Source organism: Melanotaenia boesemani, chromosome 16 (assembly GCF_017639745.1).
Source record: "Melanotaenia boesemani isolate fMelBoe1 chromosome 16, fMelBoe1.pri, whole genome shotgun sequence".
NCBI lineage: Eukaryota > Metazoa > Chordata > Actinopteri > Atheriniformes > Melanotaeniidae > Melanotaenia > Melanotaenia boesemani.
This window is the reverse complement of record NC_055697.1, coordinates 7102671-7117283: the sequence shown is the minus strand read 5'-3', so window position 1 is coordinate 7117283 and position 14613 is coordinate 7102671. Positions and strand designations below refer to the sequence as shown.

General features: G+C 39.1%; 1 protein-coding gene across 1 annotated transcript in view; it reads left to right on the top strand.

The window, feature by feature from the left end:
* The window catches only part of LOC121655782 (serine/threonine-protein kinase 32C-like), a 134132-nt gene that overhangs the window by 76826 nt on the left and 42693 nt on the right, over positions 1–14613 (top strand). Inside the window, exon 3 of the mRNA XM_042010623.1 lies at positions 6711–6862. Within this exon, the coding sequence (XP_041866557.1) occupies positions 6711–6862 (152 nt within the window). The remainder of the gene's footprint in view (positions 1–6710; positions 6863–14613) is intronic.

Here is a 14613-nt window from a genome sequence, read left to right as displayed (position 1 = left end):
ACCGTGCAACTTTAGATTTATTTTGCACTTCTGCATAGTAATAATTCGTTCATCATGCTAGGTCTCCAAACCTTAGTGAAATATGATATAATCTGCAGCTGTCAGAGCTTTGCATCCTCATACTATTGAAAAAATGTACTACAATCACATGGTAACTGAGTTTTGCACCGAGGCCTCTTTTTTATTTCTGCAGCCCTCATTGCTGGGATGTTTTTAACCAAACAGATCACATCCCCTGGAAAACCGTTTTCCATCCCAAAGATAGAAAATAAATGTAATGTTCACTGACGGCTGTGATTACAAACATTGTCCAGTCTGTCTCTCATGGATGGACGGATGGATGGATGGATGGATGGATGGATGGATGGATGGTATGTAAGGGAAATATAACTTGACCCTACCTAAATGTTATTGTGTCTTGAAAGCCTGTTTTTCCTTATTGTAAGCAGTTACATGTGGATAAGAATCTTATGTGGAGAATTTATTTTTAATCCACTGTTTGTGCAGGTGCTGCAGACTTGGCTTCCTAAAAAAAAGTGAAATTCTGTCTGTGCTGAACTCAGCAACTCTTATAAAAGAGGGTCTGGAGCTGCACACGATCATGGCCAAGGCTGAAATAAGCCTTAAAAGGAGTTGTGAAGTATGGTTGGGCTGATAGGGAGAGTATAAACCCAGCTTTTTTTAGGTTTGATTCAGGAGTGGGGAACATAATATTCTTCATGTTTAAACTGAAGAATGTTTGTTTTGTTTTGAAAATCTCAGTAGTTTTTCTTGCATCCTCTGGAGCTTTTTGTTAGGAATCTCAGAACAAGTGAGGGCTATGATTACCCAATACAAGTCCCCACTGATCTTGGCCTGTGACCTAAAGTCGGCCAATTTCCAGCTTTGCCAGCTATGATCAGTATTTTTCCAGGTCGGGCAAAGGATATCAATGAGCACAGCAACACAGACCACTTTACACTTTGCCATTTTTTTATGAAATTTATCTTCATTTCAGACCCCCTTAGTGATTTGTTTAAAAACAGACAGAAAGAAAAAGAAAAGTCTCCCTCTCTGCAGGAACTCCTGTTTCATCTTTGCTCAGTCAGTTGTGGAGAAAACTGGCTGCAGCCTTTCCCAGTTTTGTCATTGTGATTTATTTAGAGGCTTGTTGCACTCTGTCACGTTTAACTTTCCCTCTAAGTGATCTTTATACATGTAATCGTGGCCTAAATCCAGCTGGCGTCTTAAACTTTGGTTAATCATGATTATTTTTTGGATACTGTTTCTCTGCTGTAATAAAAATAATGAATTAAACAGATCAATATGCTCAGTCTCGCCAGAAAAGATCTAGAACATACATTTGTCTAAGATGTAGTCATGTAACAACACATGGTTATAACCACTGGTGTAAAACCATGTAGAGTTTTGTAGCTATCTAAACATGTGATTTCCATATGTAGCCCTAACTATGTAAATTAATTCTTGGCTTAACTGTGTGTTTTAATTCTTCAGTCTAACTATTATAGTGAGAGAGCAGTAGAAATTGATTGTGGAAAGATAAAACATCGAACCTGCATTCTAATCCACAAAGGTCCAAACACAGTGAGCACTCATTAACAGAAACACAAACAGATGAAGGTAAATAAATCCCCATTTTTTAAAAAAAAAGAAGCTGGGATGCTGTGTAAAACATAAATAAAAATAGAACGCAATGATGTGTAAATCTCATCAACCCAGATTTTATTCTCAGTAGAACATAAACAACATATCAGATGTTAAAAGTGAGACATTTTATAATTTCATATGAGCTTATTTTGAGTCTAATAACAGCAACACATCTGTAAAAAGAAATTCCAGGGTGATGTTTACCATTGTGTAGTGTCCTTTCTTCATTTCGTAACTGTCTGGAAACATCTGGGAAGTGAGGAAACCAGTTGCTGGAGTTTTAGGAGAGGAATGTTGTCCCTGTTGAGAGATGTAGTGCCAAGTAGCCGCTGGGCAAGGCTCGTTTTTGATGACGATGTTATGAACTGTGAGAAACAAGTTTTTGGGCCACCTCTGTCTCCAAGTGTTGAAAGAGACTATTTTATATAGAGCCTGACTGATTGATCGACTGGCCGATTAAATTGGCCGATTATAACCCTGTTCATATTAATCATAATCGGCCGGAGTTTTGCCGATTAAACGCTAATACATTCTTAATTGCTCATAAAACAGTAAATGCTGTTAAGTGTCAGTCGTAAAGAACAATGTCATTGTGTGGTCTGTCCACTAGATGGAGCACCGACTCCATTAAATCCTCACCGCTGTCACTAACTACAGCAGTAGCCAGGCAGCACTGCAGGGGTGGGCAGAGCGGAGCGGACAGATACGTTTATAAAGTGAAATTAAGAAAGGCTCAAACTCTGTTTGCCATGTGTCATTGTGACCAGCTTTTCATTTATGTTAGTTGTGCTAACCTAGCTTAAGTTACTCCCTGTCCGTTCATGTTAGCAATAACATCACTGTGATATCCCAGCCTAGCATAGCATTAGCTAACAGCTTAAAAGCCAGAAAGTAACTGCAGAAATAACGTTAAGTGAACAAAATATTAGAGTACAGAACGAGCGTTTATCCCTCCGTTGTGTTGAGACGCAGTTAAAGTGGAGTGATGTGAATGTAGAGAGGAGGGGAAAAGTTAAAATGATGAATATTACTCTCTCTTTCTTCAGCAACTGGCATGATTTCATGTCACTCCTACTTTTACTTTGTCAGAAAACACTAGAACGTGACTCAGGCTGTATCAGCAATTTACTGTGTTGTTGTGGAGTAACATAAGTGCCAGACTTAAGTGTTTAAAATGCAACTCTGTCGACATGTTTTGACATCAGAGAAAGGTTTTTATTTTGGTTCATATAAATCATGACTTCATAGCAAAGAAAATAATAGAGAAAATGGGATTTAACATTAAAGGGCCTCAGAGGGCAGAATAAATAATGTTTTGCCAGTAACTTCACTCATTATATTGCTCATATATAGCATACACCTATAGTCTAAACCTAAAGATAAGTTCGTCAGTGCATCTGGTAGCTATATTAATGCTTGCTCCATAGAAAGAAAAATTCACAAGCAAATTTAAAATAAATTATTTTATTCACATATATTGTTTTTAATTAATTGGCTGATTAATCAGTTATCAGAATTTTTTTCTTCCAAATATCAGAATCAGCCTCAAAAAAAATCCATATTAGTCGGGCTTTAGAGTTAAATGAACCCATTCCCGATGATGACAATGAGGAGAAAAATGCAAAAGCCTACGCAGAGCTCATTCTGTTCCTGGATGATAAAAGCCCATCACTGAGGATTATTATGCTAGAAAAGGGAAGCCCAGGATAATAAATTTGTACACCGAGTTAACCTCTTTGCAAAAGTCACCAACTGAAAATCTCACAGTACATGTCTTCAGAGCCGAGACTGCAATCACTGCCTTGAGAAACGCAGGTGAGGTGCTCGGTGGGACCTATTTGATAGCAATGACTTTGAAACGTCTGCTAGAGGCATTCAGACCGTTTGCAATCCACGTGACTGAGACTGACGATAAAATTACTTTTGCTGATTTCAAGACAAAACTCTGAAGTTATGAAGAAAATATGGGCGCAACAGCGATTGAGGACATTGAGGACAAACCTAATTTATTTATAGTTTATATATTATATGTAAACCGTATATATTTATTGTAGTAAAAAAAAATTTACCAAGAAGACAGTTGAAATTTTAGACTTACATGATAAGATTTGATGTAGAAATTAAAAATAGTGGAAATCCGAACTCAGACTTGGGAGAATTCTCAAGAACAGAGGAAGAAGTGCCACACGTTTCACTTTGTGCTTGAAGAATTCATGAGCACAATTACGTTAATGGTGTTTTACACTGTAATGGGTTTCTTTTTAATGCCTCATTTACCTTAATGTTCATTTTTATATGGATATGTAATGTTTATATAATATTTTCTACATGTTATATTAAATGGAAAAACACTCATTGCAATGGAAAAAAATAATGTAAAATCTTTTATTCATTATTACAATTCCAGTGTAATGTGAACAAAACAAACACATGCATTTTGAGGTAAATCATTTCAGGCTGGCATCATCATATCCATAAAATGTGTTGGAGGATGCATCTGCACAGCTGCACAAACATCTATCTGGATGGGACAGAGGCATTGCCTGCCAAGTGGCAATTTTGCTGAGTTTTATAAGAATGGAAGACTGAGCAAATGAGGAAATGATGTGCTGAACTTTGCAGTGTTTTAGAACAAATGAAACAGCCATTAGACTGTAATGAAACCTGTGGGAAAATCCAAGGTGGAATATTCAGACCAACAAAGTGTCCACAACAACATGTTTTTTACATTTTATTCGCTGTCTTTAAAGGTGGTCGACTACTTCATATCATGTGCAAATGAGCTTGTGATTTAGTCTTTTTCACCATGCTGACAGAACAGGAATCTATCAGGATCATTTTCATCAATGTAATGAAAACCACGGTCTTTGTTTCCATCTGATCCACTGAAGCTTTTTACCTGCAGTATAAAAGTTTCCTTAATGCTTTTATTAGTAAGATTTTTTATAAGTCTCAAGTTTTTGTTTGGAATTATTGCTTTAGAGGAGGGATGTCAAGATTTAGTGGAATCATCCTGCACTAAGATTCCCCAACAATGAAGACTTTTTAAGATTAAAACTCAAAATAATCATTAAATTTACCTTCAGCTACTTTATCAGGTCCACCGTGCCAGTACCGGGCCGGACCCTTTTTTTCCTTCAGAGTCCTTGTGTCAGTTTCAACAAGGTGGTGAAACCATTCTTCAAAGATTTTGCTCCATATTGACATGACAGCATCACACCAGTCCAGTGTACTCATTGTCATGTTCTAGAAAGCAGGTGGAGATGATCTGAGCTTTGTGACATGGTTCATTATCCTGCAGGAAGTAGCATCAGAAGATGCTCCACTGTGCTCATAAAGGGATGGACATGGTTAGTAACGATACTCAGGTAGGCTGTGGTGGTTAAACCAGGCTATGATGATACTACATGTTGGTTTATGTTGTTTTTACCAACAGCTGAAACTCACCAGCAACATTTTTACATCTTCAATTGTCCAGGTTTTCTGGTCAGAAATAAGAGTTTACTGAATCTACTGTTCTGATTTTAGCCCGGAATGATATATCATTCACATCTCAAGAGCTTCTTAGCTTTCGTGTAGGTAAATGGAAGGGAAACTGGGTAAAATACATATTTGTATGTCATGTCCCTTTTACAGGGCGTCTGGTACCAACAGGTTAAACTTCAGCAAGTCATTCTGACCATGTGGACATGACTAAATGCACTGAGTTGCAGCCATGTGGTTGGCTGATGTGACATTTATTTTAACAAGCAATTGAACTAGTGTTTCTAATATAGTGGTGAGTGTACTATGTCATATTACTCAGTTTATGTCCAAGGGTTAACAAAGGACACTTGAATCAATAATTGCAGATGGTTTGTACCAAACACTTTGTCTTTAGATTGTTGGTTAAATCATTATTGGAAAAACCATAGATTGTTGTACATACATTGTTGTGTAAATGGATTTTTCATTTATTTATATATATATATTTTGCTACTTTTGGCTAGAAAAAACATTATTGGTTAGATGTTAACTGCTTATCAAATTCAGAACAGCATTAACAGGTTTAAATCAGTCGGTACAGAAAGTGACTTAGGTTTTAAAAACAGCTCTGAATAGGTTAAAATTAAATTATTAGGGTTAAGCAAATTTTTACAATACTGATCCACAGTTTCCTATTTCAAGTGCTTCCCGATGAATAGAGGGGGGTAAACATGAGAGAAGCCAAATAGTGGGTTAAAAATAAATAAATAAATAAATAAGCATGCCTAAAAATACTTTGAATTCACACAGCTGTGCTTATATGAGCTGCACACTGGTTTCATTTTAACTTCATTCATGCACAAAGATCAGCAGGACTAAAACTGGACACCTGGTCATTGAAATCTGACCATGATGCAGGATTTTCTTTGTCATTTTTTCCCTTTTATATAAATTAGGTACATATTAATATAAAAAGAAAATATTATGTCCAGATGTTAATGTCCTTGGTCCACCGATTGTTTTGGGTAGTTTTCTGATCTAAATGTAAAACACGAAATTTTAAAAAAGCCGAATGAGTGACAACTAATAGTCAGCCTTTAAGATCAGCCCCTCGATCTGCTGGACAGAAGTGTTGTTATAATAACTCTTGGAGTCCCGGTCCTGACCTTTTCCAGATGCCTCCTGTCAAAAATCACAAAACTCGTTTAGAATAATTAACGAGGGCATTTGTTTGGAGGCGGCGTTTGCTACACGACTCTCTTCATTAGCGCAGCTCAGCGTGTCAGCATTTAATGTGGGAGTGTAGGGTATCCATCGCTGCCGCTGCATTAATCAACAGCTGAAGGATGCTGTGGGCTGTTTTCAAAACGTCTTCTATTTGCATAGCTGCGTGGCCGCCTCTGTGGAGCTGAAATCCGGCTTAGACGTCATCACAATTAGACCTGTGTGCGCAGTATGTCTCAATTTAAGCATGTTTTTCTCTGTAAAAATCTCTTAAATATGCTTATTTTCCTCTAACATGTTAAATTTTTTCTCCCTTTCATTTCTTTTCCTGCTCCTTCCCCATTTTTCTCCAACCTTCTCTTTCCCTGCTGCAGGTATGCATTGTGCAAAAGAGGGACACCGAGAAGATGTACGCCATGAAGTACATGAACAAACAGCAGTGCATAGAGAGAGATGAGGTCCGAAACGTCTTTAGAGAGCTTGAGATCCTACAGGAAATTGAACATGTTTTTTTAGTAAATCTCTGGTGACTATCCTGTTTTTACACTTTCAGTGTGGTCTGCTGTCGCCTGTGTCGATCGCCTGCTTTGCCTGCCTGTGCATTTTCGTACGCTCAGCCTTAAGAGAGTCCCTAAAGACAAGTGCATGCTTCCTCTCAGAATCTGCTGCAGCCTTTAAATAGATGTACTGTTTGTGAATATTCCTGGTGCTGCACGCACACATTTGGCACTAAGTGATATTAAAAAAAAAAAACACAAAGTTTTGCTTAATTAAGGCTAAAAACTCATTTTCCTCCTGCAACCAACAGCTATTGAGTTAAAGTGTTTACACAGGAGATATTTTAAGCTATTAGTTTAAAGTCTGGGCTCATGAAGCACACATTTGATAATTACCATGGTTTGAAATGACCTTACTCTCCCACCGAGTCTGATATGTGGGTGAATGGAGGATGCTGTCATTATCCAACATAAATTTTTTAGGGAGGACACAATTCTAAATGTAATGGGGGGGTGGCATGACAATCACATCATATTACTCAAAAGCACTTTACTAAATTGTAATTGGCAGGATAGTAATCGTGTACATGAATATCTTCCCTGAGCAATCACTGCCAGAATATTTTGCCACTCGCACCTTCCATGAAGAATTGATTGTGTTTGCAGCGGATGTGTAGATGAACCAGGACAAAGTCGTGTCCTCTGAATGATTTAGGTTTAGATTACACCTTGCTTTGGCCTGCTAGAGAAGCTTCTCCACACGAGCAAACTGAAAGCATTTTAATGAGTGTACAGTAGTTGATCAGCATTATTTATTTATTTATTTTTCACATTTCCCAGCAGGAGTATCCGGCTGTGTTCTAGTTTTCTATTTGCTGGGCTGCTCCACTCTCACGCTCGTCCTCTGCATCCAGCACTATTTTAAGTGCCCATTAGTGACAAACACACTATATCATTGCAGCTATGTGGGAATTAAAAGTTTCACACCTCCTCTTTCTGCTCATGAGATACTCGGAGAAGGGCCTGTCCATCTCAGAAAATCTCTTTTACTTATCCAAGACTAACAGTAAGCATTATTTAGAAACTTTAAAATGTCGCTTAACACGAATACGAATGCTGCAGTGAATGTGGTTGATCACGCAGATGTTGCCTGATCTTGTTTCTTTATCCAGCCTTTATTGGAGCGAAGTAGTGAGTCATCTCAAAGACATGAGGGACACATCTATGACAAGCTTAAGGCCTGGTTACACTCAATGTATCATTCATTGCTTCAGCAGATTGTACCATTAGTACGCTGTCATGACTGTTTATACCAGCCCTATTCAGTTTGGTCCCATGAGGGCCGCAGTCCTGCAGGTTTTTAATGTTTCTCTGCTCCAACACACCTGACCCTAATTTGAGTCAGATAGGTTGGAGCAGGAAAATGGTGTACACGGGGAGAAAATAAAGATTTAGTAGGTTCTTTACTGACACCATTCTGGAGAATCCGAGATGATGATGAGCGTCAGCTGGAAGTGAGACGGCAGCAGGAAAGCAGGTGAGGAAACTGAGCTGAGTGGGTGGCAGGAGGGAAAAAGCATCTGAAACTGACTGACAGACACAAGAGTGATGTGAAACACAAAAAAATATTGTTATCCAAGCAAGTTAGCAAAGAGCTAACATGTCAAAGAACCTGGTGCATCCAGACGATGATATACAGCCGCTTAGATTATTAAACAAAGGGAACTGGTTAGTTAACTGGGCAGAGGGAATGATGTGCCTTGCATGTAAACAAACACACCAACACAATGAGAGACTGACTATGGAGGCTCAGACTCCATGAAAGGAAATATAGACTCATCTGTCACTTTATTAGGTACACCTGCTAAATTCCTTGTTACAGTAGTACTATACAACTATTTCAACTAAAAACTCTACATTTCTGAGTCATTTGATGGCATAGTGATATTTTTTATCTGAAATCTCACTTCAAAACTTTGTATTCCAGATTGTAGCATCCTGTTATAACTGAGTTTTACTTGACGCACCGCATCACACACACCAGCGAATTGATATCAAGACACTAGCTGTTTTAAACATGTACAGTGGCTGATTCAGCAAAGAAACCCAAGAGAACATTATTGGAGGACGTGAAGAAAAGAAAGAGCAAAGGGACAGAGCAAGAGATAAGATGTAAGTCAACATCTGACTGACTTTTACTGACTGGAGAGCTCTCACAGTACAGGTAGGATGCAAGATGGATGCTGAATTAAGGCCATTTATGCTTGATGCAAAAGACAGATACAGAGATGGGCGGGCAGTTTTTTCCGTCATCTGCAACGGTTATGCACATAATTTGGTCCGTTTTCATGTTGCTTAGCTATCTGTTGCTTTACACAGAAAACGGAGCAATACCGCCGGAAATCGCGGATGCAGTGCTGAGCAGAAGCCACAGAAGAAGAAGAGGATCAGGAAGGGAACAATAAAAGCAGAAGAAGAACGAAAACAAGCATAACTGTAGACGGCGGCTTGCAGGAGTGAACTTTTAACTTAGCACTGCCCACTAGTGAAGGAATGGAAACATGGCAATGGAAAAGATGCATGAAGACGACGATCCATGAAAACGTTTGAAACAGACGTCTCTATTTATGTATGTAAGGGAGCATAAATGGGCCTTAAGCCATCATTAGGGGACGCTTCACTGAGAAAATCTGTTCAATAGTTCAATAGTGCTTTGATAATAAAAACATTTAATCAGCCAGTCACATGGTATGAAAAAGAGAAAATATCTAGTGAACAGCAGTTTACCACATGCTGATTTGGTTGATGACAAGGATGAAACCAACAAGACCAAAATGTCTTGTTGATTTCAGAGGAGAATGGATAGACTGGTTGGACATGATAGAAAGGCAACAGGAAAGACGGATCTATACTCGCGTGGCGTCTGTGTAGGGGGTATGCATCGTTTTGGTGTCGTGTTGCAGTTTTTCCTCCTAATCTGAAGGTGGCAGGGATGGTATTGGCCGATAAAATTACCAGATTCTTTTGACGGTTCACTTCAGTTTCGGTACATATTTTCTGTTTTTAAAAAATAATGCTGTCCAGTATGATTCAGTGTCTTTATTAGCTTGTGGAAGAAAACAAAGAAATAATGTGATCAGCCTCTTATCAACTTGATCCACTGAGTGTTGTTTTTAAAAATTCAGCAAAAAGATCCAGAAATCTGGAAACTTGTAATCCCAAATTGACCAATCATAAGGGAGTACTTATGAAACTAAGGCTACAATTCACACACACTCACCAACACTGGACAATCGAAGATGGAGAAACGTTGCTGGTCTGATGAGTCTCCATTTCAGCACCACATTCAGATGCTAGGCTCAGAATTTGGTGGAAACATCATGAAACCATGGATCCATCCTGCCTTGGATCAATGGTTCAGGCTGTTGGTATGGAGGATATTTTCATAGCCCACATTAGGCTGCTGTAGATGGCTGTAGCTCAGGAGGACAAGCAGTCATCTGCCAACCTAAAAGTCAGCAGATCAATTCCAGGCTTCCCTGACTACATGCTGAAGTGTCTTTGGGCAAGACACTGAACCCCGCGTTGGCTCCTGATATGTCTATTGGGGCATGAATGTTTGTGATAAAGTAGATCAAGATATAACCATAGAAGTGCAGTGTAGAAGTAAAACATTGTTAACATGCTGTTGTCATGAGTGTGTGTGTGTGAATGGGTGAATGTGCCATGAGGTGTAAAACCCCTTTGAGTGGTCAACATAATTCGAAAATTGCTTATATAAGTGCAGTCCATTTACCATTTCTTATTACCAGCAGAGCATGGTTTAACCACCACAGCCTACCTGAGTATTGTTGCTGACCATGTCCATCCCTTTATGACCACAGTGTAGCATCTTCTGATGCTACTTCCAGCAGGATAATGCACCATGTCGCAAAGCTCAGATCATCTCCAACTGTTTTCTTGAACATGAGAATGAGTTCACTGGACTCCAACGGCCTCCACAGTCACCAGATCTCAGTCCAGTAGAGCAGCTTTAGTGGAACGGGAGATTCTCATCATGGTTGCAGCCGTCAAATCTGCAGCAACTGTGTGATGCTGTCATGTCAATATGGAGCAAAATCTCTTAATCAAGAATTAAGACAGTTCTGAAGGGAAAAGGGGTTCCAACCAGGTAAATAGAAAGTGTAGTAATAAAGTGACTGATAATAAATAAAGTAACTAATAAAGTGTATTTGCTTGTGTTCTATATCAGAATCTCTTGTCGATGATGTAAGAAGTTTTGTGAAAGATATCTGTTTCAGATTTGGGGGGAGGTGGACTTTCTTTTTTCCTGCTTGTGTTAAGTCTGTGTGAAACATGTATAGAAGCTGTCAAATCTGCATCAGAAAAGAGGCATCAGGAAGGAGTGCAGGAGTAAAATCTAAATTGTTGTCATTCCTATATGACCGAGATATGCTGGGTAGTGCATGAGAATCAGAACAACTGTGGTGATATTGAAATAATATAATTGCCAGATGAGTCCCAGACCTAAAAAAAAAAAAGTCTGCTATCGATTTCTATTTTAGAGGCCAGGATTGTACACATTTTTAGTCAAACACTAACTAAAAATTTTATTTTAATTGGATTCATGCTAATCAAGACCATAGGTTCCCACACAAATGCTCTGAAGATTATTTTTTTAAGAACCAAATCCTGCTCAAAGAAAGTGTAGTTCAAGGAAAGTTAGGCAGGAAAGAGAAGAGACATTTAAAACTCATTAGTTGTTTCTACTGCATCTGCATATAACTGCATTGTTTTGCATTGTACCTGTGAGCATCACAATAACTGAATGCTTAATTTAGCTGCTGCTTGAGACAGCGTCTCCGCTGGGCTGGTAATAAGATAGGACTGATGAGAACTCTGCTTCATTTTCCTTTTGTCTCCCTCACTGTAAAACAACGAGGAAAGTAATTGGTTCATTGCGTGGGCATGCTGTTTTTCCCTAATCCTGGGAGATCTGACAGTTGCCTGATCCATTGGCTTCTCAAACAGAACATTACGATTTCTGGCACTTGGCATTTGGGCTTTCGGTGCATTATTAATGGACGTGTGATAGACCAGCTGGGGTTTTTTCGGAGGTGCCAATTCTCAAAAGCAAACTATAATAAAAAAGAAAAAAAGATCCAACTCATGAGAAAATGCTTGCTTTGACAAAGGTTCTTTGAGTGTGTTTTTTTTTTTTTTTATTGATATCAGGGTTGGAGAAAATGCAGGAAAATACACCAGACTGCTGTCAACTGAAATAATGACTCCCACAATCACAGATTGGGGAGATGGCAGATCATCAAGAAAAGAGAAGAGGTGCAAAACAGCAGAGAAAGTATTTGGCATTGATTTGTTTTGTCAAAGAAGAGATGTGCAGACTAAGAGGATTTGTAAGATATCCTCCAGCTCATACCTACACACAGGCACGCTTTGTGTCTGGAAATGGGGTTCTGGTTTCATTGAGTCATCCTGAATTGTGCTGTGCTTTTGCTGGTTTGCTTCAGAGGAAATGCATTTGGAAGCAGCCCTGTGAAAGGCCGCACTGAATCCCATCAGTCGGGTAAAGGCTGCCTAAAGCAGGGAGGATGTTAAGTCTGCAACCCACAGTAATTGCTAAGACCATTCCCTCAGTGCACAGAAGCCTTGTGTAGGAGTTGAGGGTACTCCAAATGGATTACTTTAGAGGTGGAAAAATTAACCATCATCTGCTGCACACAACAAAATCCACACAAATCCTTGTAAGGATTTGCAACACATGAGAAAACACAGATGTCTTCTTTCCCTTATTATGCTTGAAACCATAAAGTTCAATGGTCACCTTAGACTAAGGATGCATGAGATGCTTGTTTTGCAGCATTTTGTACATTTTTATATGTTGCATCACCACAAATCTTTCTTAAACCCAATCACCTGTTCTCCCTAAAAGTTCTGAAAGGCATATATGAATCATGACCACACAGCGCAACAGTGTTGTGGAAGAGCTGTAAGCAACTGTCATTAAAAAGGAACAAGGCTGTCCCTTGAGCTCACCCTAAAGATTTCTAAAGCTTGCAGGGTTGAAAACAAGGATGAGTCAGCTGTAGTGCCTTCTACACACCGTCCATCCCGTTATGAGTAAGAAAGCTAGCAGGGGCAGCGGTGAGGATGGATGTGTCTTATCCTGTTCAGCCTCCATTAGGAATATTGATTTTAGGCCTGGATGGAACAAGGCCTTGGGAGACCATGGAACAAATCAGTCAGCAGTTTTAACAAGACCCGTAATGGGGTGGAGGTCCAAGGAGATGAATGGACGGGTGAAGTGATAGATGGATACATAGAACCATATGTAGAAATATAGGTGCCGTATAAAACAGTAAGTACAGATGGTGGTGCAGGAAAGGGTCTTAAAGTTGCATAAATGCTATGAAATGAACGAGTGTTTTGGAGAATTCCTTTGTAGTGAGTTTTGAAAGGGTTGATGGTCCATGAAGAACACCAGCTTCTCCTCCTCTCCTTCAACTACTCATGTCAGCATGATTTCTGCTTGTGAATCAGTTTATTAGTATCGCTGTTGCTAATGTAAATGAAAACATTTGTAAATGGAACTTGCAAACAGAATGGTAGTTCTTCAGCATTTTGCATGACGCTTTATGAGATTTAACCTCCATCAGAAAGCAGAGTCAGCTTCGCCTAATTGTTCTGGTTTCGATGTTGACCTACACTCCAATCTATCCTTCAAGCTGACTCAAAAAGTACTTTTCCAACTTCTTCAATCATAATCTCTTTGGACCTCATTCACCAGTATTTTAAAAATCTTTTGTTCTTAAATTGTGCTAAAGTTTTTACGAAAATCCTCAGCAGTCAGATTCACAAATGTGTTCGGAGACCGTAAAATTGTTCATATCTTTCCTCTTAGTTTGGTGAATACCAATCTCTTCGTACGTTAAAAGGTCGTACCAGTTGGCCCTACTTTCAGGTAAACACCCCAAAATGGCCCTAAAAGGTCATAAGATTGATGAGCTGTGTGCAGACAGAGATAAGACAGGAACAAAAAAATAAAAAAATAACGAACATAATACCAAAAGAAACCATTAAAATAAATAACTAATAATAAAGATGTGCATTGCAAGCTGTTTTTCTCATTTTTAAAATGTTATATATGGTTGAAAGTAATACGGTGCGATTCTAATGGTGTGAAAGCAGTTTTATGTACAACTGGGCAATCGAACTTGGACAGCAGTCTTCAGTCTGGTCCCATGAATGTGCCACGTTGTCATGTGTCTAAAGAGGAAGTGGTACACTGTAGAATAAATTTTTCTCTCTATATATAATTTATACAGTTTGTAAAGCAAACTATCTCCTGCTGTGTCTAAACACATCCAGCATTCTTTTAAGATGCTGGTGGAGTGAGTGGTGCATCCAATGAAATAAAACTTATAGGTGAGACTGAAGGTTGGTCAGTGGTGTTACTGAGGTCAAGGCATAACCTCCATTTCCTAATAAAACTTACCATTCTGATAAGAAGCCACTGTTGTCAATCTGCATGTTCTCCCCTTGTATACTTAGGATTTCTCTCCGGGTACTCCAGCATCCTCCAACCGTCCAAAGACATGCATGTTAACTGGTGACTAATGTCTCCCTAGGAGGGATTATGAGCGTGAGTGGTTGTTTGCCTCTATCTGTTGACTCTGACGACCTGTTTAGCATGTCCTGCCTCTCGCCTAGAAGCCACTGGGATAGGCTCCAACACCCCCTCAACCCTTAATTTACATAAGCA